Genomic DNA, 23,622 nt, shown 5'->3' on the forward strand with positions numbered 1-23,622 from the left:
GGAAGATAATTACATCCCATGGTGCATAGCAACCGCTGTTAAACTGTTTATCAGAACCAGGTATGTTCGAACTGATTTAATTTTGAAACTAGTAAAACTAGTCTTTTATTCATCAAGCCTTCAAATTTCTGAACATGACCAATACACAGGTTCCCAAATTAGTGTCCAAAACCTGCGTAATATGTAAAAGAGTGTGACAGCATCTGCATATTGTGTGCCAATGTCTTCTGTTTTTTATGTGGTATATACAAAAGGCAGGTCCTCTTCTTTGGCCTTTAGAGGTCTCCACAGCAGAACATCTGCCTCCATCACCCAGTTCCTAACATCCTCCTCTATCACACCAGTCCTTTCCGTGACCTCTTTCAGGGCTTTTACATTCTCCTCATAAATGATCCTGATTGTTTTTTTGTTTTGTTTTTTTAATTAAAAGAATCAAACTTTTAAAACAAACAAACAGAAGTAAATAAACTCAATGAAGGTTCAGGACTGCAGAGCTCCTCAAACATCATTCGATGAACAGAAAGCAGAGACAGAAAAATGTCTTCTTTGGTTCATTTTTATTTATTTAGGGCAACAATAACAACAGCAGATTTCCCACCATGGATGAAATGCACTGTAACTAATGGCTGTGACTTTACTGTCATAAACCCAATTGCATGAATCATATGAAGACCAAATTGACACATCTGGGAAAACGTCTCAGAAAAGGTCAAAGTTCATTCTGATTCTCTACCGGATATAAAAATAACATTAAAACTTTGTTATTCAACAACAAAGGTCATAAATTTTGACTTGGAATTGTAAATATATTGTTGCTGTAAGCATTTTTGCTTACAGCAAACCTTCAAATGTGTTTTCAGACATAAAGCAATGAATCAGCTGTTTGGGCAACTGTGTCTTTAATCTATCAGCTTAAAAGTGTTCAGCGACACCTCAGACTTTTGAATACATCTAAAACTGAAAACCCACAACGTTGTGTGTGAAAACAAACATCATCTGTTCCAGTTTTTATCAGAGTGATTTCCTTCTGATGGCCTAAGGAGGCTGCGAGTGTCATGTGTTTCAGTACGTCTCACAGGTACTTGAGACTTGAATGTAAAATTCTGGGAAAATGACCAACAGCAACATGAGCAGTTTACTTTCACAGGAAATTCAAATTTTACCTTTCAGAGTTAGTGCTGCTGACTTCCTCTGATTCAGCCTCATCTTTTATGACCTGGCTGTGAATAAAACATTTTAAAAAACAGGCCCTAAAGGTTAAGGCGTGGCACACAATGGCCACGATTTGACTCCTGGTAGCAGGAAACTCTTTGAGGGTCTGCCTCTCTGTGACAATTTGGTATTAGTTTACTCATTTCATGTTTGACGTGCATGAACCTATACATGAAACCACCATGTATGATTAAGGGCACTGGCAGCATCCTTTGTCACACATTTGTACAACACATTAACACATTTCAGAAAAAGCTGTAACTCCAGAGTGCAGTGTTTACTGCATTGTTTAAAGCCCACATTTTTTATTAAAACGGCCAAAGAACTGATTGGGTGTCAAAACTGAGATCGCTTTGTGAAAACATCATTTCGAAAAATCATACTCGTCAGTTATTTAGGAACCAAGGAGACTGGCTGCTTCAGCTTTAAAGCACAAAATCTTTTGAAGTTCATTTGGTGTCATGAAGCTCCAGATGATAAAGTGGGTGATGGATGCGACTGTTCTCAGGTGAGTTATGGAGCCATGCATCTGGAATGTGAGGGAAAAATGTAAACCCCACAGAGAAAGGCCCAAGTTAGGTGGTGGATTTGAATTCTGGGCCTTGTTGGTGTGAGGCAACAGTGCTAACCATGATGCCATGGTGCTGCCTGTTCTTTTTATAAATGTTGGAGCAGTGCAGTTTTACTCCTAGAATGGTGTACTGGTTTTCTTCTGCTGCTATTATTGCTGTGCAGCATATCTATCTCCTAACATTCTTTACTAATAATAATTAGTATAGACAAATTTCTCTTACAGGTAAATATGACAAGATGGTAAATGCACCAAAATTTCCTTCTGATGTGCACTGGTGGGCATTCTGAATGAAAATAAAGTGGCTATTCTATTCTATTTTATTCTACAGGGTGAGCCATTTATATAGATACAACGTAATAAAATGGGAATGGTTGGTGATATTAAAGTCCTGTTTGTGGCACATTAGTATATGTGAGGGGGCAAACTCCTCAAGAAGGGTGGTGACTATGGTGACCATTTAGAAGTCGGCCATCTTGGATACAACTTTTGTTTTTTCAATAGGAAGAGGACCATGTGACACATCAAACTTATTGGTAATGTCACAAGAAAAACAATGGTGTGCTTGGTTTCAACGTAACTTTATTCTTTCATGAGTTATTTACAAGTTTCTCTTTGTTCACAGCCATTGACATGTCGAAGAGGTTAACACGTGAGGAGCCCATTGGAACAGGACCCTCAGTTCACGCAAAAGATTTTGTTCAGTGATGAGGCAAACTTTTATGTGGATGGTGAAGTTAACAAACAAAACCACCTCTATTGGTCTGACACTAACCCACATTGGATGGATCCCTCCAAGACTGTTGGAACAACAAAAGTAATGGTTTGGTGTGGTATATTGGGTACAACGCTAGTGGGTCCATTCTTCATCAATGGAAACCTCAAGGCCACTGGATATTTGAAATTGCTACATGATGATGTGTTTCCCTCTTTATGCACTGAAGCTGGCACGTTCCCTGAGTTTTTCCAGCAAGATGGTGCACCACCACATTATGGGTGCCAGGTCCGAGCATTCCTAGATGAACAGTTTCCTGGAAAGTGGATTGGTCGTCGTGGGCCAGTTGAATGGCCCCCAAGGTCTCCCGATCTGACCCCCTTAGACTTTTATCTTTGGGGTCATCTGAAGGCAATTGTCTATGGTGTGGAGATACGAGATGTGCAGCACCTGAAACTACAGATACTGGATACCTGTGCTGGTATTTCTCCTGCGGTGTTGCTATCAGTGTGTGAAGAGTGGGAGAAGAGGGTTGCATTGACAATCCAACACAATGAGCAGCACATTGAACACATTTGATAAGTGGTCAGAAACTTGTAAATAACTCATGAAAGAATAAAGTTTCATTGAAACCAAGCACACCATTGTTTTTCTTGTGACATTACCAACAAGTTTGATGTGTCACATGGCCCTCTTCCTATTGAAAAAACAAAAGTTGTATCCAAGATGGCCGACTTCTAAATGGCCACCATGGTCACCACCCATCTTGAGGAGTTTGCCCCCTCACATATACTAATGTGCCACAAACAGGACTTTAATATCACCAACCATTCCCATTTTATTACGGTGTATCCATATAAATGGCCCAACCTGTATTTGTACTGTTTTCAGGCTTTAACTGATGGGCTGTTGATTTTTTTTTCACAGTGATCAGACTTCTTTGGAGAATGGTAAAAATTAAAAGTGCAATCAAAGACCAAAAGGTATCAGTTCATGGCTTTGTAATTTACTTCAAGTATAAAAAATAACTCCTCTTATCATACATCACAAAGAGTTCATTTATAAACCTGTAAACCCATCAAGGTAAAACCTATTCAAACTCACGTATCTGAAGGCAGAAGACCTTGTTGGTCCATAAATCTGAGAGCTCTAAGGACTCAGCAGGTAAAGTTTAGCCACTGTTCCAAACTTGTTTCGATCAAACAATCAAGTTTTTGTTCTTGTCTCTGGGACGAAGCTAAATGTGTCAGATCCACTTGATTCACTCTGCATCCTGGAGAATGAAGTGATTTCTATCCCGAGTCAAAAGCATCTTTGGAACAGCTCATTCCTTCTGCTGTCCATGACTCCACAGGCTGGAGGCTAGCTGGTCACGAGGACCTGGACCTGCTGTGATGGCAGTTCCTCCTCTGCAGCAGCAGTCGGGACATTGATGTTTGGGTCGTCGTCGACCTGGTAACACTTTCCCAGGTTCTTAATAATGTTAAAGTTGGACCGGGCCGTTTCTGCCAGGCTGTTTTCCAAAATCCAACCATCTGATTCCGACTCTGGATCACCCAGCCGGAGAACGTTCTCCATGGCCGTCTGCAGATAACGGACACCTGTCAGAACCAGCAGCTGGTGGAAAAAGGAAATACAGTATGTTTAATCAAGTTTAGACTTCAGTCACAGTGGAGACCACAGTGTGACCAGAAGTATTGTGACTGTGTGCCCCCATCTTGTGATCTCCCTGCCTTTAACATGGTTGCTTTTAAGACACTGAAATTGCTCAGTGTTAAATCTGCAATAAGAGCATTAGTCTGCTATGGGGATCTTGATTGGATGGGGTCAAGCTGACACTTTTGGTCCCAACTTTTTGTAATAATCCGGTGATTAAGGGTGGTAAAACGGTGTGCACATCAGACTGGTATTACTGTACGAAGCTAGGGTCAGACCACATGCTCTCACCCACAGACTGAGCCGAATGTAAATGTGACAAATTTATCATTTATAAACATATAAACACACAAGAGCAGTCAGTTCATTTTATTAACCATGAGCAGTGTTAATCTGTGGCTCAAAAATAAGGGTATAAGAAACACAGTCAGTGCAAGCTCGGAATTTACTTCTGTTTTTCTCCAAAAACAACGAGATGAGGCAAGGAGGATCAATATGCTCATGATATCAGGGAGAACTCTGCTGATATAAGCTGCTGGGACTGTGCAAGGTCCTGAGATCTAAGTCTCAGGTGAAGCTCAGGATTTATCCAAAAGAGCTGCACAATCACTAAATGAAAGTTGTGTAGAACAGCTGACCTGTGAGGTGAACATTATTTACTGTCAGATCCTAAGGCATCCCTGAGTTCATCAAGGTACTCTTGTTGCTCACATTGTTTTTTCTGCAGTGATGGAAACTGAATTGGAGTTCTGTACCCAGGCTCTTGTCTCACATCCACAGTTAGAAAAGTGCCATGAGGGTGTCTCTGAAAAAACGCTACAGGAATCATTTGGTGGCTTTCCAGCTGATGCTCGAGCTGCTGTGATAGGCCAATAGAGAGGAAAAGACACACTCAACCCTAGCCCTGTGGTCCATGATGCTGTACAACACATTACAGAGCTGAATGATTTTCATTTATATTTATTAGCTCCTTCAACTCTGAGTCGGCTGAATGGAATGGAATAAGACACCTCCTTCCCCGTACAGAGGTTCACAGATGTTTCGGGAAAGGGAGGTGACACGCTGCAGGAAAGCAGAAAAACTCTTAGGACTCTACTGAGTGCAACATCGGATAGCTCACTGATGTAGCACACATTAATATAACCAAACTGAAATACTATAGCATTCAGGCATTATTCTAACACAAGGACACGGTTCATTAATTAGCTGCATTTTGACAGAAATGTGTTATACAATAGTGCCTATCGAGAACAATAAAAGAAACATGAACGCACTCTTTCTGTCCTCGTTCCTCTGATTTTCTATTATGAGGCTACTACAACAATGGAAGTGTTGATTTTTGGTGCTGCTCCACTTACTCACTTTCATTGTTGGACTCTACCAGCGCAGCTATGCATGAGCCAGAGTACAAAATGATCCATCTTCATCTGATACAAGGCCGTCATCTTCCGAAACAAGCTGATTTACATTCTGTTACTTTAATAGGCCCTCACATTCTTTGGATTAGATTAGATTCTATTTGATTTGCATGTTTACCTCAATATTTGAAAATTTAGCCACATTTAGTGAAGATCTGAGATTAGATCATGGCATATATCACAGAAAGTGAGTCTCCTTTAAAACCACAGAGGTCCACGATGATGGCTTTGAAGATCTTATTGGGGTTTTAAAAAATCTCTTTTTATGGAGCTGATTTGTAAACCTCTGTGCTTTCACTTCTGTTCTGTATGAACCGTTCTAGTTTCAGCAAAATCACCAGTACCTCAAAAAGCCAGATGAGCAGCACGGTGAGGCCGATCGACTGCATGATGCCGGTGTAGTGGTCTAGCAGGGCCTGTTGGCAGCCCCGCCTCCACAGGTTCAGCTGCTGGCTTTGCTCGTCTTGGGTCGAGCTGGTGCTGAGATGGTGCTGGATGCAGGGCCAAGGGGAGAAGGTGCTGCAGCAGCTGAAGGGAACACCATCCATCAGGTACTTTCCCTCCACATTACTCCTCATACGACTGAAAGGGAGGAACAGGAACTGTTGCTACTGCATGCAGAGCAGTTAGTCAGTCAATCGTTTCACTAGCTGGGCCCACATCCTCATTTTAGGTTTGGCAGCACTTTTTAGTAGATAAAGGCAAATGGCTTAATCAAGAATTGAGCTGAGGTTTGGGGAAGGCCTCGATTGAGACTGTCGGTGGCTCCCGGGCCTGGCAGATCACCATTTACTAATGAGAAGTGAAAAGGTGAAAGAATTGGAAAAAAGGGGAGGGAGGGTGGGATTATTGAATTAAATTCAATACATGTTGCAGCTGTTTCTAAGTGATGTTTGTATGCTGCTTGTGGAGTCATGATATTCCAAGGGATCTCATGATCAAGTTTAAAGAAACTAAAGCTGCAGAAACAATTATCACACGTTTTTATCAGAATGATTGATAAAGTTTCTGTCATTGCTAACTTATAACTTATGTTTAATAAGTTATCTGAAGTTATTTGACTGGACCCTATTGGTTAATCCTAATTAATCTATGACACCTGACCTCTGTAGCGTCCAGGCTTAACTGCATTAGACCAGTGGCCTAAATCCTTCAGGGGTCAGTCTGCTTACTGTCTGTTGGAAGAGAAACACCCACATTTCCATATAGGTGTTCAGGCCTTCAGTTAGAAATAATAAAGTCAGAGGAAGCAGTGTGAACTGAGTGTGAACAACTCACACTGCTGGTAAAAAAACAAAAAAAGACTAACTAAACAGACACACCTCCAAAAGTTGATTCTGTTCATCTGGACGTAGCGTTTTCTGGGAGAAACGTTTCGTCACTCATTCAAGTGACTTCTTCAGTCTCAGCTGACTGCAGGTTCCCCCAATCTTATAAACAGTACATTTGCATAATGACTGAAACCAGCCCACTGAAGGAACAATGGGCTGTGAGGTCAGTTCGTTAATCATAATTATGCAAATTCTCATGACCATTGATCAACAACCACTGACCAAAACCCACTGATCAAAGACCACTGATCAATGGCCATGAGTACCATTCACAGAGAGTTGGGGAATGGCTGCAATCACAGCATTGTAAGATGGCGAAAGATGTACCCTTAGGCCCCTCCTCAATTCAGAGATGGTCTTTCCCTTTTTACGTAAATGGCCTCCTTGACTCCACCCTCAAACCAGCGTTCTTCCCTGTCCACAATGTGTACATCCTCATCCTTGAAAGAGTGTCCACTGGCCTGTAGGTGTAAATAGACTGCAGAGTCCTGGCCTGACGAGGTAGCTCTTCTGTGTTGTGCCATCCGCTTCGCCAGAGGTTGTTTGGTTTCCCCGATGTATAAATCCTGCCAAGCCTCCTGGCACTTAACAGCTTACACTATGTTACTGTTTGTGTCGGGGGACACAAAAATTGGTCCACCCCAAGGATCGGTCCTTGGGGAGGACCAATTTTTGGCGCAGTGTGTTTTGGGGTTTAAAAGCCACAGAGACCCGGTGTTTCGAAAAAATGTGTCTCAACTGTTCCGATACTCCTGACACATATGGGATCACTACAGATTTTCGCTTGGGCAGCGGTTGTCCTTCTCTCCTGGATCAGCTGGAGCTTTCTTTAGGTGCCTTTCCAGCTTTGACAAAAGTCCAGCTGGGATAACCACATTTACTCAGGGCCTTTTTGATGTGCTGTTCTTCTGCCTCCCTGGCCGCTGTGTCAGTGGGGATGGTGTTCGCTCTGTGTTGTAGCGTCCTGATGACACCCAGTTTGTGCTCCAGTGGATGATGAGAGTCAAACCTTAGATACTGATCCGTATGAGTAGGTTTACGGTACACGTCAGCTTTTAGATGTCCCCCATTACTGATGGAAATCTCACAGTCTAAGAAGGCTAACCTGCCACTTTTCATATCCTCCCTGGTGAATTTGATGTGTCGGTCCACCGAGTTGATGTGATCCGTGAAATGTAGTACGTCCTGAGATTTGATTTTCACCCAGGTGTCATCCACATATCTGAACCAATGGCTTGGTGGTGTTCCAGGGTAGGATAGCAAAGCCCTCTTTTCCACTTCTTCCATGTACAAATTGGCCACGATGGGTGAAACTGGGGAGCCCATGGCACACCCATGTTTCTGCCTGTAGTACTGACTCTTGTATGTGAAGTAGGTGGAATGAAGACACAGTTCCAAAAGCAAACACACTTGGTCGATGCTGAGAGTGGTCCTGTTGCTGAGGTTGGTGTCATACTGTAATCTCTTACGGACTACCTCCAACGCTTCCGTGACTGGGATGCAAGTGAAATTATTAACGTTTCTCCCAGAAAACGCTATGTCCAGATGAACAGAATCAACTTTTGGAGATTTATTTTCCTGGATGATTGAGAATGTACGGTGGCCCCTAGAGACAAAGCACGTACAAACTCCAAAACACTTGCAAACTCCAAAACACTTGCAAACTCCAAAACACTTGCAAACTCCAAAACACATGCAAACTCCAAAACACTTGCAAACTCCAAAACACATGCAAACTCCAAAACAATTGCAAACTCCAAAACACTTGCAAACTCCAAAACACTTGCAAACTCCAAAACACATGCAAACCCCAAAGCACATGCAAATTCCAAAACACAACGGAAGTGTTCCAGGAGGCTAGGGGCAGTGTTGAGCTCGATTTGCAAAATAAACGGCAAGTTTGTCTGTATGGGACGGTCTAGTCTCTGTCGCGCTTCCCAGGTTGCCTAGCAACCATGATACTAACCGCAGGAAACGTGTCATACAACTTTGTTTGACAGAAATGAAGAAAAACATATTTTGTTCATTTGTTTGTTTGTTTCTACAAGAGCTTTGTGTGATTTGATAAGTATCTGAGGCTGAGACCACAGGACAGTAAAACATGATTTTTGAGCTTCATTTCTGTACTGAACAGTCATTTAAGATTAGTTAGTAAATAACAATTAGCTAATGTTGTTCATGAGACTGTCACTTGGTGTTCGCTCGCTCGCTCTGTGGTATAGTATCGCTTCCTGTTCCTGCTCAAACACAGTGGTGTTTCTGAGTAGCTTATTTGCTTAGCAGTTTAATTAACAACTTTTAAATACATTCTTTTTTCACAGTATAATCTTCACGTGCTTCATCCGAAGCACACTTTCTGTGTACTCACTACCTAATTTATAGTATTCACTCACTGTCTCTGTACTGTTTCGCTAGCTTAGCTCGTAGCCGACCCGTTAGCACCATGGCTACTTCACCTGTCCCTTCTGCACTTTCTTGCTCATTGTGTCAGATGTTTAGTTACTCCTCGGCCTCCTTTAGCAGTAATGATATCTGTAACAAATGTAGCATATTTGCAGCTCTGGAGGCCAGGATTACTGAATTGGAGACTCGGCTTTGCACCCTGCTCTCACCCTTAGCTAGCCAGGCCCCTGTAGCTGGTGCAGCCGAAGATAGCGTAGGCCCCGCTAGCTGTTCCCCGGCAGACCCCAAGCAGCTGGGGAAAGGCTGGGTAACGGTGAGAAGGAAGCGTAGTCTTAAACAGAAGCCCCAGGTACACCACCAACCCGTTCATGTGTCTAACCGTTTTTCCCCACTCGGTGACACACCCGCCGGGGGTCAAACTCTGGTAATTGGTGACTCTGTTCTCAGACATGTGAAGCTAGAGACACCGGCAACCATAGTCAATTGTCTTCCAGGGGCCAGAGCAGGCGACATTGAAGGAAATTTAAAACTGCTGGCTAAGGGTAAACGTAAATTCAATAAAATCATAATTCACGTCGGCAGTAATGACACCCGGTTACGCCAATCGGAGGTCACTAAAATCAATATTGAATCGGTGTGTAACTTTGCCAAAACAATGTCGGACTCTGTAGTTTTCTCTGGTCCCCTCCCCAATCAGACCAGGAGTGACATGTTTAGCCGCATGTTCTCCTTAAATTGCTGGCTGTCTGAGTGGTGTCCCAGAAACGATGTGGGCTTCATAGATAATTGGCAAACCTTCTGGAGGAAACCTGGTCTTGTTAGGAGAGATGGCATCCATCCCACTTTGGATGGAGCAGCTCTCATTTCTAGAAATATCGACAAATTTATTAAACCCCTCAAAACATGACTATCCAGAGTTGGGACCAGGAAGCAGAGTTGCAGTCTTACACGCCTCTCTGCAGCTTCTCTCCTCCTGCTACCCCCCCAAAAACCCATCTCCATAGAGACTGTGTCTGCTTCCAAAAAGACAAAAAACAAACTAAAAACCAGCGACAAACAACTTAAACAATCACAAAGAAAGAACAATACAGTATCCACATCTGAACCAAAGAGTAAAACAGTGAAATGTGGATTATTAAATATTAGGTCTCTCTCCTCCAAGTCTCTGTTAGTACATGACTTAATAATTGATCAACAAATTGATTTACTCTGCCTTACAGAAACCTGGTTGCAGCAGGATGATTATGTTAGTTTAAATGAATCAACACCCCCGAGTCATTCTAACTACCAGAAATCTCGAAGCACAGGTCGAGGGGGTGGTGTGGCAGCAATTTTTCACACCAGTCTATTAATTAATGAAAGACCAAGACAGACTTTTAATTCATTTGAAAGCCTGATGCTTAGCATTGTCCACCCCAGCTGTGAAACTCAGAAACCAGTCTTACTTGTTATCATCTATCGTCCACCTGGGCCTTACACAGAGTTTCTGTCTGATTTCTCAGACTTTATATCTAATTTAGTTCTGAGCTCAGATAAAATAATTATTGTGGGTGATTTTAACATCCATGTAGATGCTAAAAATGACAGCCTCAACATGGCATTTAATCTGTTGTTAGACTCAATTGGTTTCTCTCAAAATGTAAAAGAACCCACCCACCACTTTAATCACACTCTAGATCTTGTTTTAACATATGGCATAGAAACTGAACATTTAACAGTGTTTCCTGAAAACCCTCTCCTGTCTGATCATTTCTTGATAACATTTACATTTACAATAATTGATTACGCAGCAGTGGAGAGTGGACTTTATCAAAGTAGATGTCTTTCTGAAAGCGCTGTAACTAAGTTTAAGAATATAATCCAGCCACTGTTATCATCGTCAATGCCCTGTACCAACACAGAGCAGAGCAGCTATCTGAACGCTACCCCAACAGAGGTCGATTATCTTGTTAATAATTTCACCTCCTCACTACGTACGACTCTGGATACTGTAGCTCCAGTGAAAACTAAGGTCTCTAATCAGAAGTACCTGACCCCGTGGTATAATTCTCAAACACGTACCCTAAAGCAGATGACTCGTAATCTGGAGAGGAAATGGCGTGTCACAAATTTAGAGGATCATCATTTAGCCTGGAGAAATAGTTTGTTGCTTTATAAGAAAGCCCTCCGCAAAGCCAGAACAGCTTACTACTCATCACTGATTGAAGAAAATAAGAACAACCCCAGGTTTCTCTTCAGCACTGTAGCCAGGCTGACAAAAAGTCAGAGCTCTGTTGAGCCAAGCATCCCTTTAACGTTAACTAGTGATGACTTCATGAACTTCTTCACAAATAAAATTTTTATCATTAGAGAAAAAATTACCAATAATCATCCCACAGATGTAATATTATCTACAGCTACTCTTAGTTCCATTGATGTTAAGTTAGACTCTTTTTTTCCAATCAATCTTTCTGAGTTAACTTCAATAATTACTTCCTCCAAACCATCAACGTGTCTTTTAGACCCCATTCCTACAAAACTGCTCAAAGAAGTCCTGCCATTGATTAATTCTTCGATCTTATATATGATCAACCTATCTCTAATAATCGGCTATGTACCACAGGCCTTCAAGGTGGCTGTAGTTAAACCTTTACTCAAAAAGCCATCTCTAGACCCAGCAGTCTTAGCTAATTATAGGCCAATCTCCAACCTTCCTTTCATATCAAAAATCCTTGAAAGAGTAGTTGTCAAACAGCTAACAGATCATCTGCAGAGGAATGGTTTATTTGAAGAGTTTCAGTCAGGTTTCAGAGTTCATCACAGCACAGAAACAGCTTTATTGAAGGTTACAAATGATCTTCTTATGGCCTCTGACAGTGGACTCATCTCTGTGCTTGTCCTTCTTGACCTTAGTGCAGCATTCGATACTGTTGACCGTAATATTCTATTAGAGCGATTAGAACATGCTGTAGGTATTACAGGTATTGCACTGCAGTGGTTTGTATCATATCTATCTAATAGACTCCAATTTGTGCATGTAAATGGAGAGTCCTCTTCACACACTGAGGTTAATTATGGAGTTCCACAGGGTTCGGTGCCAGGACCAATTCTGTTTACATTATACATGCTTCCCCTAGGCAGCATCATTAGAAGACATAGCATACATTTTCACTGCTATGCAGATGACACCCAGCTCTATCTGTCCATGAAGCCAGATAACACACACCAATTAGTTAAACTGCAGGAATGTCTTAAAGACATAAAGACTTGGATGGCCACTAACTTTCTGCTTCTTAACTCAGATAAAACTGAGGTCATTGTACTCGGCGCTGAAAAGCTTAGAAATATGGTATCTAACCAGATTCTTACTCTGGATGGCATTACCTTGGCCTCCAGTAACACTGTGAGGAACCTTGGAGTCATTTTTGACCAGGATATGTCCTTCAACGCACATATTAAACAAATATGTAAGACTGCGTTCTTCCATTTGCGCAACATCTCTAAAATTAGAAATATCCTGTCTCAGAGTGACGCTGAAAAACTAGTTCATGCATTTATTACTTCCAGGCTAGACTACTGCAATTCATTATTATCAGGATGTCCAAAAAACTCACTGAAAAGCCTTCAGTTAATCCAAAATGCTGCAGCAAGAGTACTGACAGGGACTAGAAGGAGAGAGCATATTTCTCCTGTTTTGGCTTCCCTTCATTGGCTTCCTGTTAAATCCAGAATTGAATTCAAAATCCTGCTCCTCACATACAAGGTCTTAAATAATCAGGCCCCATCTTATCTTAATGACCTTGTAGTACCATATCACCCTATTAGAGCACTTCGCTCCCGCTCTGCAGGCCTACTTGTTGTTCCTAGAGTATTTAAAAGTAGAATGGGAGGGAGAGCCTTCAGTTTTCAGGCCCCTCTTCTGTGGAACCAGCTTCCAGTTTGGATTCAGGAGACAGACACTATCTCTACTTTTAAGATTAGGCTTAAAACCTTCCTTTTTGCTAAAGCATATAGTTAGGGCTGGACCAGGTGACCCTGAATCCTCCCTTAGTTATGCTGCAATAGATGTAGGCTGCCGGGGGATTCCCATGATGCATTGAGTTTTTCCTTTCCAGTCACCTTTCTCACTCACTATGTATTAACAGACCTCTCTGTATTGAATCGTATCTGTTATTAATCTCTGTCTCTCTTCCACAGCATGTCTTTATCCTGTCTTCCTTCTCTCACCCCAACCGGTCGCAGCAGATGGCCGCCCCTCCCTGAGCCTGGTTCTGCCGGAGGTTTCTTCCTGTTAAAAGGGAGTTTTTCCTTCCCACTGTCGCCAAAGTGCTTGCTCATAGGGGGTCATATGATTGTTGGGCTTTTCTCTGTATCTATGAAGTGCCTTGAGGCGACATTTGTTGTGATTTGGCGCTATATAAATAAAATTGAATTGAATTGAATTGAGACTATGAGTCATATCACTTTGGTAATGTAAATATAATATGGCCAATATTATAGTTATTATATTAATCATTATTAGCTATTACAGCAGTGAACATGAACTCTGTGTCAAATACTGAGCCTCAGTACAGATTCAAGTTGCAGTTATTTATATGTCTTATCACCTTAAATCTTCACTCAAAGACAAGTATCTTTGAAAGTGCATATATAGGTGTATCATATATAAGAGAGAAATGTTGTTCCTTCAGTATGTTGGCATTACTAAATTTGGCTCATTGCTTACATACATGTGTAAAAAGAAATTGTATGACCTGTGATAACTGTTTCTGATAGAATGAAGAGTAGACTGATATATTGAATATTCCTTTATTGGGTGAGAAAATCATACCATGTCATAACTGCTTTAAGTCATACAGAATAGATATCAGAGCCTTAAACAGGCTGACTTCTGCTAAATGGGTCAAACTGGGCAGAAAGTATACAAACACATAACATCCTTATAGAATATGATGTAACACTATAGATCAACTTACCTCAGAATATATAAAGCATATAAACAATTACAGCAATATGATGCAACAAACACAGCAGTGCTACTAATCCAAAATACTCAAAGCTTCATAGAACTGAAACAAACATTTATTTTTAGCTCCATTCTGCTGCTGATACATACTTTAGGTTTCTGAATATTAAACTTGTTTCTGCCTTTCATAGTGTGTAACTTGAAGGCCCTGAGTACTTTCTCCCACACTGCAAACACTGGAATGATAAAATTATTTGAACATTACCTAATAAGACTGATTCAGGACAGACAATTAGTTATGTTAAACTTTCCTAGCAGTCCTTCACAAACAGGGAACAGTCTGTCTATTCTCTCCATCTGTCAGCTGCTGCTGGCTCTTCCTCCTCCTCTTCCTCACACACTGCTGAGTTTGTCCTGGTGGATCATCAGGGGTGCAAAGCCTCACAGATGATGTGCAGCAGTGGGTCCCTCAGTCTGTCCTCACTCTGGACACTTGCAGTTGTCACACATAGAAATCAAATGTGTGATAAGCTGCAGGATTCAAACACAAGTGTAACTTATAAACACATGTTCATACTTTTATTCCACAATCAGAGAGAAAGAAAAAGAGAGAGAGTGCAGGACAGACAGACAGGTGACAGTCTCAGGTGTATACACTGCTACAAAACAGCACAAAAGAAGGAGGATTGTGTTATTACAAAACAAGAAGAGTTCCCAGAGGGTACAGTGGACACATGTGTGACTCCTGTGATTAAAGCATCTTTCTTTCAGCTTAACGAGTGAACTGTCAGCTCGTTCAAACACACGTTAAAGTCCGTTTGTCTCGACACCACCGAACAAAGGCAAAAATATAGCATAGCTAACATTAACAGTGCAGTGAATCCTGCTTGTGCTGTGATATTCAAGACTGCAAACCGAGCAGCATCACTGACTTTCAGCTTGTTGTGTTTGTGGATATATGACTGACTTTAATTATCCATAAAATCATCACATTCTCTGTAAGATTAAAGTCAACTATTGAATGGTGTATATTTTGAAGTAAAGGCTTTAAAACCAAGTTAGTACAAACATCGCTAATGTCACATAACTTTCCCGACATGCGGCCAACAGTAATGTTTTAATGTTCTTCATTATAAAAACATTTGCGCATAAATAAGTGACATAATATTCAGTACTTACTTCTGAAAGTTTTCTCTTCGGCGGCTCCGCTGCCGCCGTTTTTTTCGGCAAAATTATCCACACCACAGCCGCGCTATGAAATCTGGGATATGTTGGGCCATGAAGGCTACACCGACCCATCCTTAAAATTCAGGGAAATTAAGGACGCATTTGAGGGCCGCATTTCGAGCAGCCTTTGAATTGGGACAGCCTTCGTCGTGTCGCTGTGACGTAATCGGCCTTAAAATGCGGCCTTTAAGGCTGCAGACCCCAAATCCGGTCATTGGTACTTCCTGGCTCGTGTAGTTACTAGGTAACAAAAGCTCAACACTGCCCCTAGAGTCCTGGAGCACTTCCGTTGTGTTTTGGAATTTGCATGTGCTTTGGAGTTTGCAAGTGTTTTGGAGTTTGCATGTGTTTTGGAGTTTGCAAGTGTTTTGGAGTTTGCATGTGTTTTGGAGTTTGCAAGTGTTTTGGAGTTTGCATGTGTTTTGGAGTTTGCATGTGTTTTGGAGTTTGCAAGTGTTTTGGAGTTTGCAAGTGTTTTGGAGTTTGCATGTGTTTTGGAGTTTGCAAGTGTTTTGGAGTTTGCATGTGTTTTGGAGTTTGCAAGTGTTTTGGAGTTTGCATGTGTTTTGGAGTTTGCAAGTGTTTTGGAGTTTGCATGTGTTTTGGAGTTTGCAAGTGTTTTGGAGTTTGTACGTGCTTTGTCTCTAGGGGCCACCGTAAGAATGCAGCTAAACAGACACACAATCAGTCGATGCAGCATCTAATGAAACTCTATTTTAAAGTTGCAGTCGGTCATTTTTAGAAGTTTTTCATAGAAAAAAAGTCTTCATAAATATATACTGATTAGTGCGTAATTCCGTCTTCCAACAAGCTGATGCATTCTCATGAACTCTTAAACCCTCTGACTCCTCTGACTCATCGACTCTTATCAGACTCTCTTCCAGAGTAAATGGACCTAGACACCGCCGTGTTGCCCTGCCATCTTGAATGCAGTGGCTAAGAATGACATGGCTGTCCCACCTGCATGATGACAATGGAACAGACCAGCCACATAGTACCACAGTTACATTTAATTTAAAGATCACAAACAAATAAATGTCTTTTTCCTCGTCCCTCATCTCCACCTCATCCCTCTTCCTCCTCACCACAAACCGTATCTTGTTAATTAAAGCCAGGGCTCTGACACATAAAAATGTGCACAAACACACTTCTTTATTCCTAAAATTGTCATCTGACTAAACAACAACAACAACAGCTAACATAAACTAACATTAAAACAAATGTCCCAAAAATCAAACAGTTTGATTATATTCTCATATGGTATGAGAGTTTATTTGCTAAGTCTCCAAGCCTGAAAACATTAGATCAGCCTTGAAAAAAGTTTCCCAAACACCAGCTAACAGAGGCTAACAGCAGCATTTACCGACAGAAATGTTCAGCAGATCTTCAGCAACTCACCTCAGTATCACAAGTGAGCTCCTCTGACTCTTATCAGACTCTCTTCCAGAGTAAATGGACCTGGACACCAACAGCTGAGGTAACAGCAGACTACACTCACTACAACTAATGGGCAGCCAGAGGTGTTTGTCCTACAGCAGCCACCACAGCTAGGATTATGCACTAAATAAATTGTGAGGGGTAAGAAAAAAGTTCAGTCTGCTATCTACTGACATCTAGACTAATATTTTATATATTTAGAACTCTTAATGTACTATCTGATGTAATTTCTAAGATTTTCTACAGTGAAAGGGTTTGTGGAAAGTGTTATGCTCTCCTAACATTAAAGGTCATGTGTCTGTGTACATTAAACCCTGCTCTGCTGGATAAATCATGTCGGAACCTGAGTCCAGCACTTCAGCAAACACAAATCACTACTACACAGCAAAATGTAAACACTGTTACTGTGAATTCTAGATTCATCCACCTGCAACACTCTATGAGGGCCTTCAAAGTTCAACAACTAAATTATTATTCCTGTTTGACAACTGGAGGGTTCATGTGACCACAAACAACCAGTCGATGAAGGTTATCTGAGCACAGTTAACAACGTACTCTGTTTACGTCTTGATGCATTCTCAATCATCCAGGAAAATAAATCTCCAAAAGTTGATTCTGTTCATCTGGACGTAGCGTTTTCTGGGAGAAACGTTTCGTCACTCATCCAAGTGACTTCTTCAGTCTCAGCTGACTGCAGTTTTCCCCAATCTTATAAACAGTACATTTGCATAATGACTGAAACCAGCCCACTGAAGGAACAATGGGCTGTGAGGTCAGTTCCTTAATCCTAATTATGCAAATTCTCATGACCATTGATCAACAACCACTGACCAAAACCCACTGATCAAAGACCACTGATCAATGGCCATGAGTACCATTCACAGAGAGTTGGGGAATGGCTGCAGTCACAGCATTGTAAGATGGCGAAAGATGTAACATGGGTGTGCCATGGGCTCCCCAGTTTCACCCATCGTGGCCAATTTGTACATGGAAGAAGTGGAAAAGAGGGCTTTGCTATCCTACCCTGGAACACCACCAAGCCATTGGTTCAGATATGTGGATGACACCTGGGTGAAAATCAAATCTCAGGACGTACTACATTTCACGGATCACATTAACTCGGTGGACCGACACATCAAATTCACCAGGGAGGATATGAAAAGTGGCAGGTTAGCCTTCTTAGACTGTGAGATTTCCATCAGTAATGGGGGACATCTAAAAGCTGACGTGTACCGTAAACCTACTCATACGGATCAGTATCTAAGGTTTGACTCTCATCATCCACTGGAGCACAAACTGGGTGTCATCAGGACGCTACAACACAGAGCGAACACCATCCCCACTGACACAGCGGCCAGGGAGGCAGAAGAACAGCACATCAAAAAGGCCCTGAGTAAATGTGGTTATCCCAGCTGGACTTTTGTCAAAGCTGGAAAGGCACCTAAAGAAAGCTCCAGCCGATCCAGGAGAGAAGGACAACCGCTGCCCAAGCGAAAATCTGTAGTGATCCCATATGTGTCAGGAGTATCGGAACAGTTGAGACGCATTTTTTCGAAACACCGGGTCTCTGTGGCTTTTAAACCCCAAAACACGCTGCGCCAAAAATTGGTCCACTCCAAGGATCGGGTCCCCTGACACAAACAGAGTAACATAGTGTACGCTGTTAAGTGCCAGGAGGATTGGCAGGATTTATACATCGGGGAAACCAAACAACCTCTGGCGAAGCGGATGGCACAACACAGAATTTCAATTCAATTTCAATTCAATTTTATTTATATAGCGCCAAATCACAACAAATGTCGCCTCAAGGCACTTCATAGATACAGAGAAAAGCCCAACAATCATATGACCCCCTATGAGCAAGCACTTTGGCGACAGTGGGAAGGAAAAACTCCCTTTTAACAGGAAGAAACCTCCGGCAGAACCAGGCTCAGGGAGGGGCGGCCATCTGCTGCGACCGGTTGGGGTGAGAGAAGGAAGACAGGATAAAGACATGCTGTGGAAGAGAGACAGAGATTAATAACAGATACGATTCAATACAGAGAGGTCTGTTAATACATAGTGAGTGAGAAAGGTGACTGGAAAGGAAAAACTCAATGCATCATGGGAATCCCCCGGCAGCCTACATCTATTGCAGCATAACTAAGGGAGGATTCAGGGTCACCTGGTCCAGCCCTAACTATATGCTTTAGCAAAAAGGAAGGTTTTAAGCCTAATCTTAAAAGTAGAGATAGTGTCTGTCTCCTGAATCCAAACTGGAAGCTGGTTCCACAGAAGAGGGGCCTGAAAACTGAAGGCTCTCCCTCCCATTCTACTTTTAAATACTCTAGGAACAACAAGTAGGCCTGCAGAGCGAGAGCGAAGTGCTCTAATAGGGTGATATGGTACTACAAGGTCATTAAGATAAGATGGGGCCTGATTATTTAAGACCTTGTATGTGAGGAGCAGGATTTTGAATTCAATTCTGGATTTAACAGGAAGCCAATGAAGGGAAGCCAAAACAGGAGAAATATGCTCTCTCTTTCTAGTCCCTGTCAGTACTCTTGCTGCAGCATTTTGGATTAACTGAAGGCTTTTCAGTGAGTTTTTTGGACATCCTGATAATAATGAATTGCAGTAGTCTAGCCTGGAAGTAATAAATGCATGAACTAGTTTTTCAGCGTCACTCTGAGACAGGATATTTCTAATTTTAGAGATGTTGCGCAAATGGAAGAACGCAGTCTTACATATTTGTTTAATATGTGCGTTGAAGGACATATCCTGGTCAAAAATGACTCCAAGGTTCCTCACAGTGTTACTGGAGGCCAAGGTAATGCCATCCAGAGTAAGAATCTGGTTAGATACCATATTTCTAAGCTTTTCAGCGCCGAGTACAATGACCTCAGTTTTATCTGAGTTAAGAAGCAGAAAGTTAGTGGCCATCCAAGTCTTTATGTCTTTAAGACATTCCTGCAGTTTAACTAATTGGTGTGTGTTATCTGGCTTCATGGACAGATAGAGCTGGGTGTCATCTGCATAGCAGTGAAAATGTATGCTATGTCTTCTAATGATGCTGCCTAGGGGAAGCATGTATAATGTAAACAGAATTGGTCCTAGCACCGAACCCTGTGGAACTCCACAATCAACCTCAGTGTGTGAAGAGGACTCTCCATTTACATGCACAAATTGGAGTCTACTAGATAGATATGTCAAAGAGCTACCTTTGACATATAAGAAGAGCTACCTCGTCTGGCCAGGACTCTGCAGTCTATTTACACCTACAGGCTAGTGGACACTCTTTCAAGGATGAGGATGTACACATCGTGGACAGGGAAGAACGCTGGTTTGAGGGTGGAGTCAAGGAGGCCATTTACGTGAAAAGGGAAAGACCATCTCTGAATCGAGGAGGGGGCCTAAGGGTACATCTTTCGCCATCTTACAATGCTGTGATTGCAGCCATTCCCCAACTCTCTGTGAATGGTACTCATGGCCATTGATCAGTGGTCTTTGATCAGTGGGTTTTGGTCAGTGGTTGTTGATCAATGGTCATGAGAATTTGCATAATTAGGATTAAGGAACTGACCTCACAGCCCATTGTTCCTTCAGTGGGTTGGTTTCAGTCATTATGCAAATGTAACGTTTATAAGATTGGGGAAAACTGCAGTCAGCTGAGACTGAAGAAGTCAGTTGGATGAGTGATGAAACGTTTCTCCCAGAAAACGTTACGTCCAGATGAACAGAATCAACTTTTGGTACTCTGTTTACGTTATGTTTTGCACTAATACTGGGTTTTTTTTCTGAGAGACACCTTTAGGCGGGGTGTAGTTTTTAACCTGGTGCGCTTTGGTCTGATACACTCTACTGAAGGACCCTGTACCTGCTGCCATGTGTATCATTCACAGTAATCAACAAACCCAGAAAGACTCAGCATGTCCTGCTCAACTTACTCTACCACAGCACTGCTGCCCATGTCCAGGTAGCGGCTGCTGATCCACTGGATCTGGAACCAGTCTCGGTATCCTGTGTTCCCACAGCACTGGAACTGGATCTGCAGTAGGTCCACAGTTCTCTTCAGGTTGCAGCGGCCCGGAGTGTCTGTGTCTTTATAGTATCGCATGGCATTCCTCAGGCCCATAAACAGGGATTCCTCCATTTGGCTGCGAATGCCGTAGCACATGAGCGCCCCTGCCAGGACGCAAGAGGTGAAGAAGAAGGTGCATATGATGTACGGCATCATCACCAGCTTCCAGCGCAGGAACTTGTTGGTGTCGGCACAGTCCAGGCAGATCTTGCCACCGAAAAAGTTGATGCAGCAGGCTGCTAGTCCTGTGGTGATCAGCATATGTGGCACATAGAGGATTCCCTGCTCCGACATCACTTCTTGCCATTTGTGAATCTCTACTCTGAGGAACAAGCCAAGGCCAAAGAGGATAGTTCCTGTCACTACAGAAATCCAATTAAGCAGCCAGAGAACCTCAGCTAGCTTCTCTCTCTCCACCTTGCTAAATGTCACCTTCCCAACTGCCATGACCGTTCTCAGGTTTCTGAGTGACTCACGGCTAAGAAGCTGCTAACATGGCCAAAAGGTGGCCACCCTCAGTGTGCATGAACACTTTTGACCACAAGGTGCTGCATAACAATCTACTGTCAGGCTGTCTGAGCTAAAGAGTTTATGTTCTACATAACAACATGACAGCATATTGTTTGTGCATATGCCTTTTTGTTGCAATACTGAAACTTGTTTACAAATTAATATAATTTTAAGCCACCAAATTCATCATTCTCACTTCATTTGCTCACAGCTGAAGCTTCTAAAGCCCCACCGACTGAAATATTTAAGGTTGCACTTTTCATAAATATCAGTCATGTCAGTACTTTAGATGTGTGTTTTGTAAATCAATTGTGAGCGTGAATATGTAAAGACGAAGGCACAGAGCAATCAGGCTTTTTAGAAGCTGGCTGTGCGCACTCTGACTGGTTTCCAATCAGGCCTTCATTTCATCTCTTCAAAATAAGAAAAACTTCCCTTTGGACAAACAGTTCTGAGAACTAGTCTAAACTAAGGTGTTTGAATCTTGCTGTCATGAACCATCAGGCAGATGGGGTATGGTGGCTCAATTGTGAAGTCCACACAGGTGTGAGAGGTTCAGAGGTCAGAGGTCAGGCTTCAGTGTGGACTTTTCTTTAAATGAAAGCTGCAGGATGGAGCAGGAAGGAGGCTGCTGCCCACTGAGTGTCATAAGCAGCTTACAGAGATATTTTAGGCACTCCTGACTGCAGACCACAACTTGACATGACCAGCATTAGAGCACTGCGGGGAAGAAAGAAGGTCAGTTTACCAAAACTGACACAAATACTAAGAACCACCATCATCAGAATCCCAGCTGTGTGATTCCCAGAGGATTAAGAATCATATAGACACACCCATTAGCGTTGACTCAGATGAAATAACTCCAACTTAGGTCTAACTGATGCTTTTACACTGCACAAAGACGGATGTAAACATCTACTAATCCGAATGTTCTTTCTTTTGTCTGCCGAGGTCCATGAATGCTTTCCAAAGCATAAGACTATACATTTCTACAATATGCACGAACTGAAGGCATTTTTTTTCTTTTCATTATTATAGATCAGAAGAAAGTGCAAAGATGAGACGAGCTAAGGATGCTAGCTGTCAGGCAGCACATATACACTTATCCAATCAGCCAATACTATACCCACAATACAACACATGACAAAATCTTTACCTTGGGTAGTGAAATCTAACACCTGCTGCTAGTCCATTGTCGTGCTGATCTCCCGCTATCCTGGAGCAAGGTGAGCTCTGACACAAAGCAAATATTGAAGCTGAGAAGAGCAATTTTGAAGTGCCTGTTAACTCACCATCCTGTACTTCTAATCCCCTTACAGATAATCAGCTGTAATAAGCTGACACAATCTCTAACCCTCGACTCACCAGCTAGGCCTTCAGCAGAAAGACACATCCACTCTTTAAATCATGCTGATCTGAACATATTGCAAGAGTATATTAGGAGGCAGGGGGAGAGCAGATGATGGAGTAGAGATGAGGAGGATGGGGTCAGTTAAGCTTCTGTGGAAAAGATAGGAGAAGGGAGTGTATACGGTAGTGACATATTTCTTAATAAGTAAGTGGTTTAACCGTATTTGCTAATATTATTTAATTCAACATGTTTTACACATAATCACCTGTTATTTGTGAGGGATGGACACGTTTGGGGATAGTTGGGATGACGTGTTGCTTCAGGTTGTTTTCATTCAGAAAGTTTAAAGCTTTTCAGTTTCTTTGTACAAGTGGTTGTATTCCTCTAATATCCTATCTTTTTCTGTGAAACTCCACAACAGCATGGAATTAGGAAATTCAAGGACTCCGTGCTGTGCAACTTGTAGACTTTCCTAACAGAAATTTGTGTCATGAACATAACTGTCACTATCAGTTTTCAATCATCCTATTTTGTTTTATTTTAACTGCAACCAAACAGAAGACAGCATTGACTGTAGCAAGCACAACAATCAGCATCCTCATGTACAGACATGTGCAGACATACGCTCCAAATCATAATCCCCAGAGTTTCTCCTTTAGTCAGCGATCTCTCTGACTAAAGGAGAAACTGCGCAAAGCACCTAAATAAACACATGAACTCAGATTCACATCACTGCATCTCAGTTTATTGACGTACTGCAAAGCATACATGATATGAAGATAGCCT

The 23,622-nt window shown here is 42.1% G+C and overlaps 1 protein-coding gene and 1 long non-coding RNA gene across 3 annotated transcripts; one reads left to right on the forward strand and one right to left on the reverse strand.

Annotated features, from left to right (window-relative positions):
• Nucleotides 1–540: 540 nt before the first annotated feature.
• Nucleotides 541–23,545, reverse strand: LOC146502284 (photoreceptor outer segment membrane glycoprotein 2-like). Of its 2 annotated transcripts, none has more exons than XM_085133461.1 (4): nt 22,642–23,545; nt 20,842–22,205; nt 5,917–6,154; nt 541–4,082 (listed from the first exon to the last, which is right to left on the reverse strand). In XM_085133461.1, exons 2-4 carry the CDS (start codon nt 21,420–21,422, stop codon nt 3,861–3,863), a joined length of 1,041 nt encoding a protein of 346 aa, XP_084989587.1. In that variant the 5' UTR covers nt 21,423–22,205; nt 22,642–23,545; the 3' UTR covers nt 541–3,860. The 2 variants fall into 2 exon arrangements, with proteins under 2 accessions (XP_084989587.1, XP_084989586.1); XM_085133460.1 differs by having other exon boundaries at nt 541–4,115.
• Nucleotides 17,415–20,439, forward strand: LOC146502285 (uncharacterized). Its single transcript, XR_014869477.1, has 2 exons — nt 17,415–17,830; nt 20,226–20,439. It is a non-coding gene; the product is annotated as an uncharacterized LOC146502285 (long non-coding RNA).
• Nucleotides 23,546–23,622: the final 77 nt, after the last annotated feature.

Source organism: Neolamprologus multifasciatus, chromosome 15, assembly GCF_963576455.1.
Source record: "Neolamprologus multifasciatus chromosome 15, fNeoMul1.2, whole genome shotgun sequence".
Classification (NCBI taxonomy): domain Eukaryota; kingdom Metazoa; phylum Chordata; class Actinopteri; order Cichliformes; family Cichlidae; genus Neolamprologus; species Neolamprologus multifasciatus.

Excerpts from the sequence above, each read along its gene's own strand:
- LOC146502284 (XM_085133460.1), bottom strand. The coding sequence starts at position 21,422 with ATGGCAGTTGGGAAGGTGACATTTAGCAAGGTGGAGAGAGAGAAGCTA. Across the intron at positions 6,155-20,841 it reads GGCAGCAGTGCTGTGGTAGA|TCGTATGAGGAGTAATGTGG; the intron begins GTAAGTTGAGCA and ends CCTCCCTTTCAG. Across the intron at positions 4,116-5,916 it reads TGCTCATCTGGCTTTTTGAG|CTGCTGGTTCTGACAGGTGT; the intron begins GTACTGGTGATT and ends TTTTTCCACCAG.